This window comes from Astyanax mexicanus, chromosome 25 (assembly GCF_023375975.1).
Source record: "Astyanax mexicanus isolate ESR-SI-001 chromosome 25, AstMex3_surface, whole genome shotgun sequence".
Classification (NCBI taxonomy): Eukaryota; Metazoa; Chordata; class Actinopteri; order Characiformes; family Acestrorhamphidae; genus Astyanax; species Astyanax mexicanus.
This window is the reverse complement of record NC_064432.1, coordinates 7,038,956-7,059,427: the sequence shown is the minus strand read 5'-3', so window position 1 is coordinate 7,059,427 and position 20,472 is coordinate 7,038,956. Positions and strand designations below refer to the sequence as shown.

Here is a 20,472-nt window from a genome sequence, read left to right as displayed (position 1 = left end):
CTTAATTCTGCGTTACTGCAGGTGATCATGTGTTGACCTGGGGATGAAGTGTTCACACCTTGTTTGGTCGGTACTTTTTGTCTTGTCTGAACCAAATTAGCTGCTGTGAAAGGTGCTGTAAACCACAGCCCAGACCCAAGGGACCAAAATTGGTTCCAAACCAAAGAGTTGGTCTCAGACCGGATCAACAGAACCATGGTCTAGCTCGTTTGCAGGGTGAAAAAGGCTTTTTGTAGATGGTTCAGACTTTCATTCCAAATATTTGTTGACTAATAAACAACAGAGAAAGAACTGTTGTTGTCCTGAAATCAGCTTTGTACACTGTACATGTGAACGCTCGTCATATGCAGCAGTATGGATACAACAGATTACACTGATGAATTCTGTATCTACTGTAACTGTAGATTAGCCCTTACTTATGGACAGAAACACAAGGAATCCAAGGGGAGATGCATGTGGATGTGAAGGAAGTTACTTGGAACACTTGGAAAAGCAACTTGATGAAGTGAAAATGTTCTACAAACAGGACATAGTAAAGTTCTTTAGTCTGTTTCAGTTTGTCCAAATACATCAACCTTGGTCCATACTTTTGTCTGGACTTTCAGGCGTAAAAAATGCCCTGACTCTCGGGTTGTTTTACACTTGTAGTTGGTTTGCTCTTGTTCAAAAAGGTTAACAAGTTCATACACTTGGAGTGTTTCCCCTTTGCTTTGATTTGGTTTGTTTTCACACAGGGAAAATCCAAGCCCAACAAAATGCGTCATCAACAAACCAATAATCTCGACTTATTGGTCAGAGCTGATTGTAAGAGTAAGAGAGTAAACACAGGAAGAAAGTTCTGTGTGTTCAGTACAACTGTATCTTTTTGTGCAGTTTAAAATGCGACAAAAGCAAAGATTGCAGTTGTTCCTAGCTGTTTATGGTACGGACAGTTTGCAATCCCTTCTTTTTATAGAAGGACCGTTTTTGGCTTCAAGAAGACTTCTGTAATCTTTAAAAGGTTTTAAAAGACATTGATTATCCTTATTATCTTGGTAATGCCATCTGTCAAGATGTGGGACATATTAGTCAGCAAGTGAACAGTCCGTTCTTAAAGGTGATGATGTGTTGAAGCAAAAATATTGACGTTGTTGCAGCACAAAGGTGACTAACTTATTTTAGGCTCAAGGTAATAATAATAAAGCTATGACTGATTGCATTGCTTGACAAAAGGTTCTATCAGCTCTTGCTGTTGAGTGATGATGGTGTCAGTCCTGTCACTGTCTGTCTGCCTGCCATTCACTCTAACACTCCAGAAACAAACTGCTAGATGACATTTGAATGTTTAACTGAAAACTGGGACATCTGACATCCAAGATAAATGGACCTACCATTATTTCAAGTCTACAAAGGTTTACACCAGTATAGTAGATGCTTCTAAGCATGTGGTGTTTCCAATAGTTTGGACACCCCCTATACACCTTTGATGTTGAAAGGTATTATAACCCAGTTCCGCCATGAAAATGGACACTGTCTTTCATTAGCATTAGCGGCGCTGGGGCTTATTTTCATGTTGAAATGAGGCCGGGTGTAGTGACAAAGGCGTTTGCCAAGAGCTGTTGGCATATAATGGAGAGAGGAAGCGAGTGTTTGTGTTGTTTAATGAATGTGAAAAGGACAGACAGCCATTCACAAGGGTAAAGAGAGAGAGAGAGGAGGAGGAGATCGTTTGAACAGAGCAACAGGACGGGACAGGGAGAGAGGAGAAGACACTCAGAGAGAGGAGGACAGACAGTTTTATGGTGTGAAATTTCACCCGAGAGAATTCACGTTATTTCGGTCACAATCTGGTGTTTAGACCAGTTTCCTCCCTTTCAGTGTCCTCAATCCTGATCTTCTTATTCTATAACCTCAAATCAGAAAAAGTTGGGCTTCTGTTGGTTGGATATCAAAGCTGGAAATTAACTTCAGTCTAGTTTAAGATTCAGATTATTGTACGCTATTTCAACATTTCCAACAAAAAAAACAAAACAAAAGAGTTTACCACACCTAGTTTCACAATCCTTTACTGGTGTTTTATGGTAAATCCAGCCAAAATGTCTAACAATTTATATGTGCCAGGTTAGCATTGTTAGCATGGTCCAAAATTATCATTGTTAGTATTGTTGTCATGGCTGACGAGGACTCAGAATGCATCATACATGGAAAACCAACAAAACTTGCAAGCTGTGTGTGGAGTAAGGATGTATATATATGTATATGGTAGTGAACAGGTGTAATCAATATTCGGGTGATTCACTTCCTTTAATCATGTAAGGGAGTGACATCAGTGTGTGGTGTATTCTGGGTATTTGGGAGGCTGAAGATAGCAGGCAGAGCATAGTATGGGAGAGACAGGTGTGCTTTTGGCGCCAGGTTTGACAATGATCCCAGATTAGCATTGTTAGCACTTTCAGTTTTAACCAGAGAATGTATAGAGAAGAGAGAATAGCCACTTTAGATTATTTTTTGGGTTTGTTACTTGTTAGTGGTTCCAGTTAAAACCTCAAATCAGGAAATGTTGAGCTTTGGATGTTGGAAGGTGGAGCTGGGATTTAACATTGCATGTGGTTTGATTGTGCTTAAGTTTATCATTCATATAATTTCACATTATTTCTAAAAATAAAACAAACAGTTGGCTAGAGATGGTTAGTTACCTGTGTTTTACTGCAAAGAAAGTAATTTCCTTATTTTTAGTGACAGGTTAGCATTGTTAGCTTTGAGTTGATAACAATGCATCAATGTTTTTTTGCACATCGAAGCACCATGTAAACTCACTGTCTACATAAAAGTTGGCCAGTACTGTGTGTATCACAGATATAACCTCTGTAATAATGTATAATAATAATGTATAATATTCTATAAGATTTGTTTTTTTTCCCTTAAAGGTTCTTTCTACTTTGTACACATGCCTTCCTATACAACAGTGTAGCCTTTATGTTAAGGCCATTTGTGTCTTAGCCTTCCTCTAGTCCTTTATCAGTTTCTAAGCGCAGAGCTGCTCTTAGCTGGGTATTTTAGGGTGATGGACCCACTTAAACCAGACCAGCACACTCTCGTCCAGTGTCACTGCGGTACTGAGAATCGTCCATTAGCCAAAAAATAGAACTACCTACCTTATCAGGTAATGGACAACTCATCATACAAAGTGTACCAAGACTGTATGGACAAAAGTATTGTTGGAGTAAATGTCTCTAGATTTTATTTCTTAATTAAAAGTACTAGACAAGCTGTGGGTGTGCACTTGCAGATCTGTGTCATCTTTGTTATAGGATTTTTAGAGCTCTAAGGAAATCATGTATATGTGTGGGAAATTATGATATCAGTAAAGGATTATAATATTAGTTATAAGCCCTTGCATTTGAGGGAACACCTGTAGCCGCAGAAGGTCTTATACATATCACAGAGCCATTAATGTCCCTCATAATATCGCTGTTAGAGGGGACTGCCTGTCCTATGCAGTGGCTCCCCAGATCTTCACACCAGCAGTTGAGCCAGTATGTTGTCCCCAGGCAGGACTGGAAGTCAAAAGTGATGTGCTCACCACAAGGTATCCATACTTAACCCTAACAATAGTCAGATCTCAAATAAAACCTGGATTCATCACAACAATAATGCTCCAGTCAGTAGTAGCCAAGGTTTCTTGTTGAAAGCACCACCGCAAACAACGGATGACTTCCTGGATGGTGGACGATTCATTGAAAAGACAATCCTACCCTCTCTCAAAGTCAAAAGTCAAAGGCAAAATATCTTTAAATGTGTCGTAGAGGCATTTCTATTTCTAGTAGTCAATGATCTCTCACCAAGTAGTAGAGGTACACTACCCAAAAGCAGGCTTAAGCCCTATCCGGACAGGATTAGTTTCTTAGGGGGACGTCTGTTAAAAAATATTTCACATTTCTAATCAGTGAAAAAACTTATGCATCTGGACTACAATTGAAAAAACAGGAGGACCAGTGAGTTTTTAGTTTTCAGTCACATGACATCATGTTCAGTTGCTCCTCCATTTCCACTCTCTGTTGTGTTTATGTGTGGCTCCATAGAAACGTGCACCCAAAGTGTAACTACGGTGCGTGGCAGTGGACAAATAGCTATTTTATTAAACACAAGGTGACGAAACTCAGACAGTCCGCAAAGGACTAAAATTACCAGAGGACCACGGAAAAAATTACCCCAGAACTCCCTGAAAAACTAATCTTGTTTGGACAGGTCTTTAGAGGCACTTTTTCACCAGCATGGTGCTGGTGCTGTTACCAAGTTTCTGAACGGTTTTGTGCTTTTCCACTGCAAAATCACAGGTTCTCGGACAGAAAAGTCAGTGCCATTCTGGCCCTACAATCTGGTCAGTGGTGCACCATGGGAAAAGCAGTTTTACACTGTTCCCTGTTGTGGCGATCTATACTGCACCGGTCAATTGCGCGTTGCGCAGCTTTGTTTAGAGTGTGTCTTTTGTATGGCAAGGGCACAAAAAATATGCCTTGCATGGCTCGAAAAACGTGCAAAAGGCATGAACTAATTCTTTTTACTAATTATGGGTGTGTTTTAGGCATAACGTGAAAAAAAAACAATCCAGTTTTGTGCCAGTTGTCTCACATTCCTTTTAAGAGTCAGGTGCCCTCTGACTTTGGCACGTTGGTAACTTAACAGTGCTGCACTTTTGTGCATCTCAGCAGAGGACACTGACCCGTGCGTTCACACTGTCAAGGTACACCAACAGCTCATTTAAGGGAACAGCAATGTTATTTTATTTCTTTATTCTGTTCATTGTTGATGTAAAGCTGGATTTGTGCACTACAGCACGTTTATAAGGAGTGTGTGTAATGAGCGGGGATTTACACATATGTGACTGTTGACTGTTGTCAGGGTTTTAATCGGTCAGTGGAGCAACTGTACTTCTCAAGGCGTAAATATTGACTGTTTACAGGGTGTGAGGTAGCAAAGAGCATCACAACACACCTTGTGTAGGATGTACGATGGATCCCCCAGTGTCTAATCCAAGATAAACTGTAATCATCGACATATCTACATATCTTGGAATAATGTCATTTTTTTTCTTTCAGTTGTGTGACATGCTTTCTTCTCTCTCTCTGACAGGACTGAAAGTATTGAAAGTGTGGAAGCAAGCGAGAGACATTAGCGAGGACTCTAAAGGAACACTGATGGCCAGAAGAAGACGACCAGAAGAACCTGGATTGTATTCCTAATGGATCTGGATGGGTGGCTCGCAATAAGCGGAGTACTGTAGGAATGGCCTGCACAGGCTAAATGCATTTGTTTAACAATTTAAAACCAATCGAGGATCATCGATAAGATCTTTCGCCCACAGCGGATGATTACAACGCTATGCAAGCCCAAGATAAGGAATCGGACGCCAACAGGAGAGCATGCAGTGATGTAGTAGAACTGGCACACTGCTGAGCTTCAGCACGTGCTGTACTGGTGGAAACTCCTGAAGCTCAGAACATCCCAAGCTGAGCTGTGTAAGAGTTGGAAGAGTGAGCTGCTGAAATGCTCCGGTTGGCCGTGGTACTTTGCGGAGCGCCGTACTGATGTGAGAGCTGTGGAACAAGCCGTGGACTGCGTTTACTAATGGATAACAAAGCACATAGAGCTGATGGTGCAACGCAAGACACATTTCCTCTCTGATGGGGCCCTGACACACGCTCAACACACTCTGGGGTAAGTGCAAGTGTGTATGTGTGTGTGTGTGAGTGTGTGTACAAGCGCGAGAGTGTGAGCCTGTGTGATCGGCTCAGAGTGTGTGACGCAGTAATGCTTGCTAACAGCTTAATCCAATTACTCTACCCTTCTACAACCCCAGGGTCGGCTGTCTGCCACTGTCTCCTTATATCTGAGAGAGTGTGTGTGTGTGTGTGTGTGTGAGAGATAGAGAGAGAGAGAGAGAGAGAGAGAGAGAGAGAGAGAGAGAGAGTCTTTACAAAAAACTTAATTTTACTAAAAATCAAATGTACACAATTCTAACATAGCTAATGTAACCAGTACCAGCTAGTTCTTGTTAGCATTATGCTAACTGCATAAATAAACCAGTTAACCAGCAACTTTACAGGAGTGAAAAAAAAAAAAACATTCTAAACTTTCAATGGAAGTCAATGTAAAACTAGTTTATTTCAGGTCATTTTGAATTATTTCTATTGGTCTGTTCATCAAGAAATTTTGGTGCAAAGTAAGGGACAGATTGTCTGTTCAAATTATGTAGTAAACTAAAAATCGACAAAAATGGAGGTACTTGTTTTTCATTGGTCAGTGACGATATACATTATACGGGCCATTCCACCGAATGGGTCCCATTTCTGTCCCAAGGAAATTACATGAATGAATGTGCACACAAAATAACTTTAAAATACATTTCATTATTAAGCATAGTGTCTTGTACATTGACCTAATTGCGTAAATAAGATTTGTAATTAAAAACATTAATACAACTGCTTAAAAAAATGACAAAATAGCATTTGTTACCTGTTCCCACTCTCTAATTATAAACTTTACCTGACATGACATATAATTATTAAAATCTTTCAGAGATGTAATTTTTTTGCACTGTTGTTTGACTCCGAAACCCAACTATGCTTTAAAAATTATCCATAATATTTAAGTTAAAATTATACATTAGTTGTGTCACTAAGTTATCACTCAGTCCTGTTACCGTAAACATTACCCCATCTGGAACATTCTACAAAAGGAAGTGACATCAGCTGGTTCTTTTGAAGATCATGGAAAGACCAAAATTAAGTTCCCTCATTAGTTTTTTCTGTATATTTGATCTAGCCTAATTGTAACTATGACTGAGGAGCTCAATCCCAACACTCACTCCTGTTACCAAAATTAATTCTTAGATCTTATTTGTTCATTTTTAAAATACAAATACATTCCGATATTTAGCTATTTGTCATGTTTTTGCTAATTCTATGCTAAAAACTTGCTTCTCAAAACATAACATAAGTAACCTGAGTGAGTTTCAGTAAGTGGACTTTAAAAATACATTTAATTTGCAAGAGTTATTACAAACAAATGGCACCCATTCGGTGGAATGTCCCATATAGTGTACAGAAGGACAAAAATAGCTTCTTTAGCTGCTGCTATTGATATTATCTAATTTAGCTTGCTTAGCTAAGTATTTTTTAAATATTTGTTTTGAAGCAGTGGATGTGTCTAAGCAGCTTGTGTCTAAGCTCGTTTGTGAGTGATTGAGAGAAGTATTGTGTCTCCCTGTTAGTCTGTAAATGTCACTTTACTTACAGTATGACTTGGTAGACTTGGTTAAATTGTGTTTATTGAGCTGTAAAACTAGTGTCTTTTCCATTTTCAGTCTCTGCACCAAGAAGCGCAAAAACACAGCTACCGTAAAACAATGTTTAGATGCACACTCCCACTTTTAAACAATTGACCGGTGAGCTATAGGTTGTTAAAATAGGGCCCCATTGTGTAAAACTCAAAGTTAACATTACTTCTTGTGCTAAAAACTTATAAATATTACGAATATTGTTGTAAAAGGTAGAAATACTCCTAGTACTGTAAGACATAAGACTAGGGCTATTAGGACTATTGCAGTTATTGCAGTAGGAAATACAGGAAAACACAATAGTAATGCAGGTTACGTGCTCTTTAACATACTGAAACTACGTATGAATGAATGGCAGACACCACCGTTTAACTTCAATGGTCGGCAATTCCCTTTAGCGCTAGCCCTAGAGATGGAGTGAAGCCATTAGATGTTGGGGGTAGCGTGGGCTAGCGGCTCTCTCTCAGACTGCTTTACAGAGCAGCGAGGGCATAAAAGGGAATTAAACCTCACTTTGAGGCCCTCTAATCTAATTGAGAAAGTGAAGGGGGGGAGTCAGACAGATGGAGAGAGCGAGGTCAGACGGCTACAGATAGAACGAGGGAGGCGAGGGGTTCCTGCTAATTGCTAATTTCATCTTACACGGAGTTTCCCCGCATTACGTCCCTCACCGACCTTTAAAATCTGTTTTATTGATCTGCCCCAATTACAGACTTAAAGTTTAATCCCTGTTACCTTGTGTACCTGCACTTATTGCCAGTGCGTATAGCTCATATAGTGTACGCTGCTTTTAGCAGCCATCCGTGAACTCGTCAATAAAAGCTTTAAGTGGGCCTGTATGGCTTCACATTGAAGGAACACATCAGCATCTTTCTATATAATCTTTACTCTCTGCAATCTTTCTATCTGCAGGGCAAGATTGTCAGTGGAATTTTGTTTAATATGTGGATTTTGGAACATCAGGGTTCCTGCAGGTCCTTAAAAAGTTTTAAAATGTCTTAAATAAATAATACATTCCAGGTAATAAAGGTCTTAAATTATCTTAAATTTACTGTAAATCAGACTCTGCGTTAAATGCAAGGAAAGGGCACATTCTAACATTAGCGGAGAGCTAGCTAACATACTAACATAAGCAGCGAGTTATCTAGCTACATTACTGGGGAGTGAACTAAGGTTAACGGAGAGCTAGCCAACATACTAACGTAAGCAGCGAGTTATCTAGCTACATTACTGGGTAGGGAACTAAGGTAAGCGGAGAGCTAGCTAACATTAGTAGAGAGCTAGCTAACATATTAACATAAGTAGCGAGTTATCTAGCTACATTACTGGGGAGAGAACTAAGGTTAACGGAGAGCTAGCCAACATACTAACGTAACAGCGAGTTATCTAGCTACATTACTGGGTAGGGAACTAAGGTAAGCGGAGAGCTAGCTAACATTAGTAGAGAGCTAGCTAACATATTAACATAAGTTAATATGTGAACTAAGGTTAACGGAGAGCTAGCCAACATACTAACGTAAGCAGCGAGTTATCTTGCTACATTACTGGGGAGGGAACTAAGGTAAGCGGAGAGCTAGCTAACATTAGTAGAGAGCTAGCTAACATATTAACATAAGTAGCGAGTTATCTAGCTACATTACTGGGGAGAGAACTAAGGTTAGCTGAGAGCTAGCTAACATACTAACATAAGCAGCGAGTTATCTAACTACATTACTGGGGAGAGAACTAAGGTTAACGGAGAGCTAGCTAACATACTAACATTAGCAGCAAGTTATCTAGCTACATCACTGGGGAGAGAACTAAGGTTAACGGAGAGCTAGCTAATATTAGCAGAGAGCTAGCTAACATACTAACATTAGCAGCGAGTTATCTAGCTACATTACTGGGGAGAGAACTAAGGTTAGCGGAGAACTAGCTAACATAGTAACGTTAGCTGCGAGTTTACCAAGCAGAGAACTAAGGTTAGCAGCCACATATTAACATTAGCGGCCAGATAGCTATGTTAAATTTAGATTTTTTTTAGATCTTTACACCAAGAAAATATGACTACATTTTACATTACAATATATGTATTGTGAGCTAAAAAAAGTTAAAACAAAATTTCAATTTGACTTTCAAAATGGTGCAAGAACCCTGAACATAAATCTATATGTTGATGACAGGAGGAGCATGTATTATTTTTAATATTTTAATTGGTATCCATCTTATTCTACCACGACATTGGAGAGTTAACTTCTTCTGCATTTGTGTCAGAATATCTAGTCTGTTCATATTAAAGGGGCACTAAACCTTATTATTGATTGACTGATTAACATATGAAATATTTTTTTTCTGTATTGCATGTACTGTGTATTTTTCTGTATTGTATTACAGTTATTTTGTTTCTGTATTGTAAATATTATCTTAATAATAAATCTAGCAGTCTATTAGTTAACAATTAGGCTCCAAAACACTGCAATATCATTTAAAAGTAGAGATTTTTGATAATTGGTGAGACCTTTTAGCTATTGGTCGCTTTGGGCTTCTGTAGTCTAATCCTCTTGGGGTGGGATGGGAGTAAGAGAGAGAGAGAGAGAGAGAGTTAGAGAGAGATGAGGAGGAGAAGATGTAGCCATGTATAGCTCTTCTTTAAAGAGATGATCAGAGGAAGGGATTTGTGGACTTCTGGTCACCTCTCTGTTACCTGGAACAACTCTAAACAACAACACGCCTGTCCATGTGTTGTCTTCACTATACTGTAATAAATGCTGTAATATACAGTATACAGCTCCGGAAAAATTTAAGAGACCACTTCAGTTTCTGAATCAGTTTCTGTGATTCTGCTATTTACAGGTTTATGTTTGAATAAAATGAACATTGTTGTTTTATTCTATAAACTACAGACAACATTTCTCCCAAATTCAAAAAAAATATATATATATTGTTATTTAGAGCATTTATTTGCAGAAAATGAGAAATGGCTGAAATAACAAAAAAAAGATTCAGAGCTTTCAGACCTCAAATAATGCAAAGAAAACAACAAGTTCATATTCATAAAGTTTTAAGAGTTCAGAATCAATATTTTAATCACAGTTTTCATGCATCTTGGCGTGTTCTCCTCCACCTGTCTTACACACTGCCTTTGGATCAATTTATGCCATAAATTCAAGAAGTTTAACTTCCTCTTGATTGTATTAGAGAGGTTTTAAAATTGGTAAAATCATAAAAAGTCATACTTTTTAAATGTTCTCTTATTTTTCCCAGAGTTGTATTTCAGTTATGCCATTTGAATGTTTATTTGAATAAGTATTGTAATCTGTTATAATTATTATGAATATCGATAATGCTGTTATGTTAATGGTGTCACTGGCATCAATTATGAATGATTGATAAAGAGGGCATTAATATTGACTGCTGATGTTCGTAATGCCATCTGTCACGGTGATAAGTGTGTCGCTGATAATGGTAATGATGATGGCGACTGGGAGACAGATGGGGTGGATGCTGTGGGCCAGATTTAGTGAAACCTGAGAACACAGTGAGTCATCATCTGTAGGGATTTCTCTCTCTCTCTCTCTCTCTCTCTCTCTCTCTCTCTCTTTTTGTATAGCACTCTCTCTCACTCTCGCGCTCTCTGTCAGCCATTGGGCACCATGCTGTCTCTGCCGTGCCCCACTGGGACGTGCGATAGGGGCATATGTGCTCCATCCCCATCAGGAAGCAATTTGCTGCCCCACAGCTTTGTGGATGTGTTGTGTGTTAGAGGAACACGTGCTGTGGTAAACACTAATGACATGAATAGCCACTTACTGAAGTCATGGGGACCCTTTTCAGTGCAGCATTACCCATCCATAACCACTTACTTACAGATCCATTTCTCATCCAACATTAGAGACCATTAGGAGCCTTAAGGGAAACGCTCAACAACACAAATATGCACAAATATTTTATTGTTTAGTCATAGGAGCTTGTTTCTTGAGTATGGGCATGAGCCCAATCCCATTTCACCTCTTGGTCCTACCACTTACCCCTACCCTCTTCTTTTCAGCCCAATCCCATTTCACATCTTGGTCCTACCACTTACCCCTACCCTCTTCTTTTCAGCCCAATCCCATTTCACCTCTTGGTCCTACCACTTACCCCTACCCTCTTCTTTTCAGCCCAATCCCATTTCACCTCTTGGTCCTACCACTTTCCCCCTACCCAAAGATGGATTAAGGATAGTCTGGGCCCCTGGGCAACAAATTAACTGTTATGAAATATGGTACCTTGCCTGTAGGCAATTTGTAGGTCCCTAAAAGTAAAGGAGCTATGGTAAATGGACTTATATGGAAGTCAAGGACCCTATAGCAGGGGCCCTCGTGGAAAAGGGCCTTCTAATGGTACGCCCTGCTCTTCTCAAGGGCCCCATGGTAAGGGTTCTCATAACCAGGACCCTCTAAAAAAATATGCCCCTCTCTTTTCTAGGATCCCAAATAGCCAAAAGACGAAGTCAGAGCAGTGCCACCATGCCTTATTTATTTTCTTAAGGGGCCCAAAAGCATGGCTAGGGCCCCCGAGACGTCTTGGGGTTAAAGTCATAAATGTTGATAGGCATCGCAAAATGTTTGGGCCCCTGACCTCAAGGGCCCCTGGGCTCTGGCCCCACAGGCCCGGTCAGTAATCCAACCATGCCCCTACCCTCTTCTTTTCAGCCCAATTCCATTTCACCCCTTGGTCCTACCTCTTACCCCTACCCTCTTCTTTTCGGCCCAATCTCATTTTACCTCTTGGTCTTACCACTTACAACTACCCTCTTCTTTTCGGCCCAATCCCATATTACCTAAGATTTGGGAAACACTTTAAGCACCCGATACGTCATCAGGAGCGCTAAAGTTCAGTAACCTAGCTGCTGGTTAACTAGTTAACTTTAGTGTTTATTGTATGTCTTCAGAATGGGGGGAGATGGTGTAGAAATTAATTCATTATTGTCCATTCCTTAATTCCTCTGTGATGGGGAACTGAAATTAGCTTTTTTTTTCCCATTCCGCCTTAAATGCTGTAGCCCCTGCTGTCTGTTGCACCATTTAAGGTGGAATGGAAATATTAGCTAGCTGGCTAGCTACTGAAACAAACTACTAGCAAACATTTTTATGCTTGTTATGAAGAATTCTTCCACAAAACATTAAAACTACACATTAAACTCTGGTACTATAGGGCTAATCGTCACTTTTGACAAGGAAAATATTTACATTTGTGGGTTTCTTACCAGTGATTCTCATACCCCTCGGGCTAATAGTCCTATCCTCTACCCCCTACCCCTAAAATGGGAATGGGCCATGGACAATTCTAATAAAACACTTAGGGCCCTATTTTAGCGATCTGTAGCGCACAGGTCAATCGCACACCGTGCAGCTGTATTTATGGCGTGTCGGTGTGTCTTTGACCCTGCCTTTCCTCTCTATAAACTTGATCACTAGCGAGTGTAGTATGTACTAGGCTGGGGACATGATGTTTATTCTGAAATTGTGATCTGTGTGTGTGTGTTTGTGTGTGTCCATCCAGCTAAATGGAGGAGCGGGATCGCAGCCGCTCTCCGTCACGCAGGACCAGCAGAGTGGAGCAGGTGGTGGGACGCTGGCTACGTCGTTCCAGGGACTCCACCAGCAGGTATACATGTGTGTGTGTGTGTGTGTGTACTGTATGCTTACATACACAATATATTTATTATTTGCAATATGGGCTGGTTGCCCAGATAGGAGTTAAAGGTACATGAAAGCTGTGATTAAAAAACAGGGCCAATTGGCAATTGGCCCTGCTCCCTCCTGGTGGGTAGATGGCGCTCTCTCCCCACATCACTCCCATGGTGATGTCTGCTGCACAGGGCGTCTGTGAGCTGATGTAACGGAGCCGAGTCGCTGCGCTTTCCTCCGAGCGTTAGCGCTGTGATGCTACTCGGAAATGCTGCATCAGCAGCAGCTCGAAAAAATGCGGTGGCTGACTTCACATTTATCAGAGGAGGCATGTGTTAGTCTTCACCTCCTGGTGTGTTGGGGAATTACTAGTGATAGGGGGAGTCCTAACGAGTGGGTTGGGTAATTGGCCGCGTAAATTGGGGAGAAAATGGGAAAAATTTGAAATAAAATTATATATATATATATATAAAAAACATTATTACTGCTGTGCCAAATTAATATTAACTTGTTTTATTTGTATTATTTGAGGTCTAAAAGCTGTTTTCATTATTTTGACGATTTTTAATCGCCAGTATTTTTTATTTGGATTTTTGGGAGAAATGTCAGAAGTCAGTAGTTTATAAAAAAAAAAAATAATGTTAATTTCAGTAAAATATATATTGTATATACTGTATATTAACTGCTGTTTTTCCCAAAAGAGATTGAGAGTTTTGAGAATGTAACAGCGGGTGTGTAATTTCCGATACTATTATAGTTATGGCTAAATGGCACAACTGTCTAAGTGCTGAATTAAAAAGTCCATTGCTGATTAGTGTGTGTGTATATCCCTCTCCCTCTCTCTCTCTTTCTCTCTCTCTCTCTCTGTAGAGAGCGTGTGATTGAAGATGGACGTGCCGCTAACACCAGTCCTCAGGAACAGAGAAGCTGTCCAATCAGAGTGACCGCTCAGATTCCATTTGACTCCGCCCTCAACTCCCACGGCTTCGCTGTGTCCACACACACTCCACCTCAGGTGCAGGAGGTTGCTGCAGGTACGGACACACACACACACACACACGTTTATATACAGTTCAACCTGCTACACACTGTGACAGGTATGATGAAGGCCAGTGGCTGGTATGAGTGGATCAGATACAGCAGTGCTGCTTGAGTTTTTAAACACCTCAATATCACTGCTGAAATAAGAATAGAAAACCAGCTGTACTCCCCCTATTATTAGTGATGCCCCAATTGTCCTTTCTCAGACTCCGGCTGCTGATGGCAAGCTGCATAATCGGGATTTAAACCAATGATCCTCATATCATAGTGGCAGCTCCATAGACTGCTGGACCACCCGCAGCCACAGTGACATAATCCATTTTGGAAAATAGTTAGCATTGCTAGTTAGCTGTTAGCCATTGTAATTTCGTTAGTGTAGACTTCATAATAAAAGCCCCCAGGCCAGATTGTATTAATAAAAATATGTATACTATGGACAACAAAGAACATAAAGTATTTTTATTTTATTTTTCACTATTAAACATGGTAAAATATCTCAATTTTGTTAAAATTAGCATCTCATTGTTAAGAATTTAACATATTTTATTATAATTTATATTTATATTTTGTAACAGAGCAACATATTTCAGATATTAATGTAAAATACATTAGAATGTAGTTAACTATAAGACATATGAGCCAATATTGAGTAGCCTAAAATAGGGTGTGACCATCTTCTGTTGATTCTTCGTAATATTTAGGTGAATAAATTAAATAAGGCTTTGTATCATATCTGTCTTTTTTTTTTAAATATATTGTGATACAGAATTTAGCTGAATTTAGTGTGGTTCCATCTAGAAAATACAAGAATTCTAGCAGAAATGTATATGGATAAATTGTTAAAAATCAGAAAGCATTGGCAGCTATGATGTCATTACTGGTGATATTCAGAAGTGAATGAGTTTTTGCGCATTTTCGCGTTTTAAACGGCTCTATCGGGCTGTATAATGGGAGTTAATGGGGAAAGCCTTAGTCTGTGGAGCTGATTCAGTGCTGATTCAGCTGGTCGGCGAGGAACCTGATGCTTACAGCAACGTCAATCAATAACACAGCTTTAATACACATACTTCATATCATTCAGCTGAGATTCTTGCTCATTATTGCTTGAAAACAACCTGAACCACATTTAGTGCCCATTCAGTACCATAGGTACTGGACAGTAAAAGTGTAATTAACTATTAAGGGATTTCCCAGCATGGTGAATTAACAGGAAAGTAGTGATTTTGGACACTTTTAAGGGTGTGTTCACACCAGCACTATTTGCTCAGGTTAAAACAAACTCTGGTTCATTTGTATCCTTAGTGTGGTTTGTTTCAGCAGGTGTAAAAATAATAATCACCTTCTGGATGGACTGAGACCCGCCAGAGAAGCAGTTTTTGCTTGTAGTGAGAACATGATCCAGTCTGGATCCGACCCGGCTATCAAATATACTATTTTTATTGGAGCTAAACTGCTGTTCAGGTGCAGTTTAACCTGATGAATTACCCAGATTATTTATACAGCTATTTCCTGCTGCTGTCTCTGCTGCTGCTGCATGCTAAGCTGTTTTCACACCGAACTCCATATGTGCAGCATTCACTGCTCGCACCCAAGGACATCCCATTAAAAAGAAAATATATTTGAAAGTGCAGCGGCAAATGTTCTTTATTTCTTCATTTAGTGTTAAAGCAGATTCACACTTCCTAAATACAGTATATGCACTACACAGGAACACAGGTCTTTCTTTCTGTATTTACTTTCTAGCTCCGCCCCAGACAGCTCTGACCAATCAAAAGAGACAATGCGCTCATATAGTTTGTTGGGGAGGATTTTGGTGTATTAAGGTTTGTGCCAGTGTGAAAACAAACCAAACCGAGGGAGAAATGCAACAAGTAACCAAAAGAGGAACACAGGATCCTCTTTCTGTATTTACTTTCTAGCTCTGCCCCACACAGCTCTGACCAATCAAAACAGAGAATGCGCTCACATAGTTTGTTGGGGTGGATTTTGGTGTGTTTAGGTTTGTGCCTGTGTGAAAACAAACCAAACTGAGGTGGTAACGCTCCAAGTGAACAAAAGAGGAACACAGAAAGAGGAGCTGCTGCCTCAGCGTTCACTGCTCACACCCACGAAAATGCAGCGGCAATTTTTCTTAATTTCTTCATTCAGTGTTTAAGCAGCTTCACACTGCACAAATACAGTATATTTGCTACCCAGGAACATAGGACCCTCTTTCTGTATTTACTTTCTAGCTCCGGCCCAGACAGCTCTGACCAATCAAAATGAACAACGTGCTCACATGGCTTGTTGGGGCACATTTTGGAGTGTTTAGCTTTGTGCCTGTGTGAAAACAAACCAAACTCTAAGGAAAACCAACTCATCAACTGATTTAGACCGGAGAAAGTAACTACATGTTTCAAAACACCTCAGTATGATGTGTAAATATGTGGATACAGTTGAAATGCATATAATGTATAAAAAAAAGTAGACAAGAAAAATTATATTTCAATGATATATATAAATAATAATACATTCTGTAAGCAGTGATAATGGAAGTGTGGGGTTTAGTGGGCTGTAAAGTAAAGCAACAGGAAGTCACAGCATCGGGTAACCCAAGACCATCTGTTGCCCAGCGCCTTCCCACATCGCCACAGCAACCATGCTGGGCAGAGCCAAATTCATTCCATTCCCATGAGGGATGATGTAATTGATATAATTGCCTAAACCAGAGACAGGGCGGACACTCAGGCAAATCGGATATTAGGCACTAAGAGAATCAAATGAGTCAAATGATATGATTTCTCTTTGTGTGTGTGTACGCGTGTGTGTGTGTGTGTTTTGTAGGGGGTCCTGCTGATGGTAAACTTTTACCTGGTGACCAGCTCGTCAAGATCAACAACGTGGCTGTGGACGACCTGTCCACAGAGCAAGCTGCTGACATCATCAGGTACTGTGTTTATGGATGTATATGACTGTGAATAATGTGTATACTATCATACACCCTGTGCAAGTTGCGTCACAATGCTCATTGCTATCTCACACCCTGTCTACAATCCATTTTCACGCCTTGAGCCCGTACCGTTAAAGAGTAAAGCGTCAGAGTTTAGGAATAAATGGTCTGGAAGTGAGGTGTGTTTAGGTAAATATATGTCATGTTTCTATCTTAGCGGTGAGAAATACAGGTGCACCACTGACTGATTATAACCCTGACAACAATCATCCTTCCAATCCTATCTTAGCCAAGCAGGATAAGCAGTATAATAAGCAGAATAATGAAAAAAATAACATTGCTATTTCCTTAAATGAGCTGCTGGTGTATCTTTACAGCGTGAACACACAGATCAATATCTTCTGCTGAGACGTGCCAAAGTCAGAGCACATCTGGCTATTAACAAAAGGAAATTCACACTAATTGTTTTTTTTTTCACGTTACGGCCAAAAAACCTTCCATGGTAAGAGAATTAAGTAGTACACAAATTTTGCGCATTTCCAGTTGTGCAAGGCGTGTTTTTTTGACCCTCACGATACCAAAGACACACCAACTCAAGCTGCAGGGTGCGCAATTGAGCGGTGCTATATATCGCTAAAACAGGGCCTTGTGTGTTTTTACCAAAGTTACACAAGTTTTTTTCCCAAATAATGTTGAGTTTAAATAGTATGATAAATAATAGGTGACCATTCCTTTCTCACTGATTGTAGATAATCAATCAGTCAATCCATCAATCAATCTGCCACACTGGCCAGACACTCGCAGATACAAATCGCACAGTTTATTAACAAAGGGCTCAAGAGCAGGCAAGAGTAGTTAGGGGCAGGCAGGGTAAGTAACAGTTTTCAGAGAAAATTAAAAAACAACATACCAGAGCGTAGTCAAGCAAAAAGAGGGTCACAAATGGTAAATCCATCAAGGAGAGGCCACAGAAAAAAATGGTCGACAACAGAATAAATAAAAGCAATAAACAAAGAAAACACATTGTAGAAAAGCTAGATAACTAGATTCAATACTATGCAGGGAAGAGTGCAAACTGAGGGGTGTTTATACTAGACAGGCCAGGTAGAAGCAATCAGTAACTGGGGGAGCGAGAACACTGTAGTGTCACGTGATCAGCAGAGTCAGGGAAGTCTGGTGCGAGTGCATGCTGGGAAGTGGAGTCTTTGTTGAGTTCCAGTCCAGAGTCCAGAATAGGCAGACTGACAGCGTCAGGACTGACATAATCTCTTTTTCTCTCTCTCTCTTTCTCTCTATATCTCTTTCTCTCTCTCTCTCTCTCTCTCTCTCTCTCTCTTTTTCTCTCACTCTCATACAGGGAGTGTCAGGACACAATAACAATGACAGTCCTCAGAATAACAGTGGTGAGTATATTCACACATGTATCGTGGTTCAGTAGCTCACTCTTAAAAATAAATATTGACAATTTCTTGAACAAAATGTTAACATACATTTATAGTAAATGGATTTATGGATTTTAACCTTTAAGAGTGAGCTGGTTAATGAATGTAACAAAACCCTTTCAGATCCTGCATCCACTACAATGGACATTGTGCATTTTGTCCTCTATTTTTAAAATAAAGAAACACTATTTGAGAGCTGTTGTCCATCAGAATAGTCCATCATGAAGCAGCCAATGAACAAGTTTACAAACCAATGAAACAGTAACTTGGCCCCGCCCACTGCAAAAACACACCAGTTGTACTTAGAGCCACTGAGGCAAAGTGGCAAAAGCTAAGTTTTAGTAATTTACTGTGATATAGAACATTTTTTAATAAGTTTTTGGAAGGAAGCTTGAAATGAAGACCAGATGCTAAGCATTGTCTTACTGCAAAAAAACTCAATCTTAGCAAGTGAAATTTTCTAAATTTAAGGCAATAAATCGTACTTTTTTCTCTGATAAGACTTTTTGTCTTACTACGCATTGTAAGTGATTATTTTGCTTATTTTATGGATAATATATCTTAATCATTCTTACTTAGAATTTTTACCTTATTTTATGTAATTTGAACTCAAAATAAGCACATTTTGCTTAATATAAATATATTTGTCTTAATTTGCACATATTTTGTCTAGTTTTTGCCAAAGGATTTTTTGCAGTGATTAGCAATGAAACACTCCTGATTAATTTCAAAGATTATTTTTCTTTTGATTTGTTTATTTGTTTTGCATGTAGGGGCCAAAATCATCCTTCATAACCCCGGAGAAAAGAGCCAAGCTGAGGTCCAACCCTGTTAAAGTGCGATTCGCTGAAGAGGTGGTCGTCAACGGTCACTCACAGGTGAGACGTTTTATTTTATTGTGGTCAAACATTCACACTGATGTCCTCCCCCCAAGGATATACAGCAGTGGAGCGCTAAAGGTTAGCAACCTAGCTGTTGCGTAAATAGTTAAGGGTTGTGGGTTCAATACCCATGTCTGCTAAGATGCCACTGTTTTTTCTGAGCTGGGATATATGAAAAGAACAATGAAATGTTTTGTGCTGGCTTTGTGGTCAGAGTAATGGATTATTAATCATAGGGTTGTGGGTTCAATACCCATGTCTGCTAAGCTGCCACAGTTTTTGCCCTTTTAGCAAAAGGTACTTAAACTCTGCTCTGGGGCAGCAAACTTTGACCTTGGTTTTCTAAGCTAGAATATACAGTCTAAAAAAAACAAAGAAATGTTTTAACAGGGCAATTTTGGCTCCATGGTCCAAGTGATATACTACTAACCATAGGGTTGTTGGTTCAATACATGTTCTTGCCCTTCAGCAAAAGGTATTTAAACTCTGCTCTGGGGCAGCAAAATTTGACCTTGGTTTTCTAAACTAGAATATACAGTCTAAAATAAACAAAGAAATGTTTTGACAGGGCAATTTTGGCTCCATGGTCCAAGTGATATACTACTAACCATAGGGTTGTTGGTTCAATACCCGTTCTTGCTCTTCAGCAAAAGGTACTTAAACTCTGCTCTTGGGGCAGCAAACTTTGACCTTGGTTTTCTAAGCTAGAATATATAGTCTAAAAAAAAAAATTTTTGACAGGGCAGTTTTGGTTCCATGGTCAGAGTGATGGATTATTGACCACAGGGTTGTAGGTTCAATACCCATGTCTGCTAAGCTGCCACAGTTTTTGCCCTTTAGCAAAAGGCATTTAACTTCTGCTCTGGAGGAAGAATATCTTGACCTTGGTTTTCTGAGCTAATATATAATATATCCTTATTGGTTTTTTTTATGTCTTTAATGAACTATTACCATTTTTGCCATTATATTTGGGTTGAGAAGTAAATTGTATTAGCTTGATTTTTCACCAAACTGCCACAGTAGCACAGACTCACCTGAGGTCAAAATAAAAATGGAAACCTGAGAAAGTCAGGGCACATCAGTTTGTTTAAGGTGCTCCATCCCACGGTGTGCACCATCTGCTCTGTAAAGCTACACTCTGCATGCCACAAATACAGACAGACCTCCTTAAATAAGCGATTAATTGAATAATTAATAAATTACTGCTGAA

The 20,472-nt window shown here is 39.6% G+C and overlaps 1 protein-coding gene across 1 annotated transcript in view; it reads left to right on the top strand.

Moving 5' to 3' along the window:
• The window catches only part of LOC103029043 (FERM and PDZ domain-containing protein 1), a 48,892-nt gene that overhangs the window by 10,438 nt on the left and 17,982 nt on the right, over nucleotides 1-20,472 (top strand). The window contains exons 2-7 of the mRNA XM_022681733.2: nucleotides 5,113-5,697; nucleotides 12,842-12,946; nucleotides 13,840-14,003; nucleotides 16,834-16,936; nucleotides 18,297-18,342; nucleotides 19,155-19,259. Coding sequence (XP_022537454.2) covers nucleotides 12,846-12,946; nucleotides 13,840-14,003; nucleotides 16,834-16,936; nucleotides 18,297-18,342; nucleotides 19,155-19,259 — 519 coding nt within the window. The 5' untranslated portion in view covers nucleotides 5,113-5,697; nucleotides 12,842-12,845. The remainder of the gene's footprint in view (nucleotides 1-5,112; nucleotides 5,698-12,841; nucleotides 12,947-13,839; nucleotides 14,004-16,833; nucleotides 16,937-18,296; nucleotides 18,343-19,154; nucleotides 19,260-20,472) is intronic.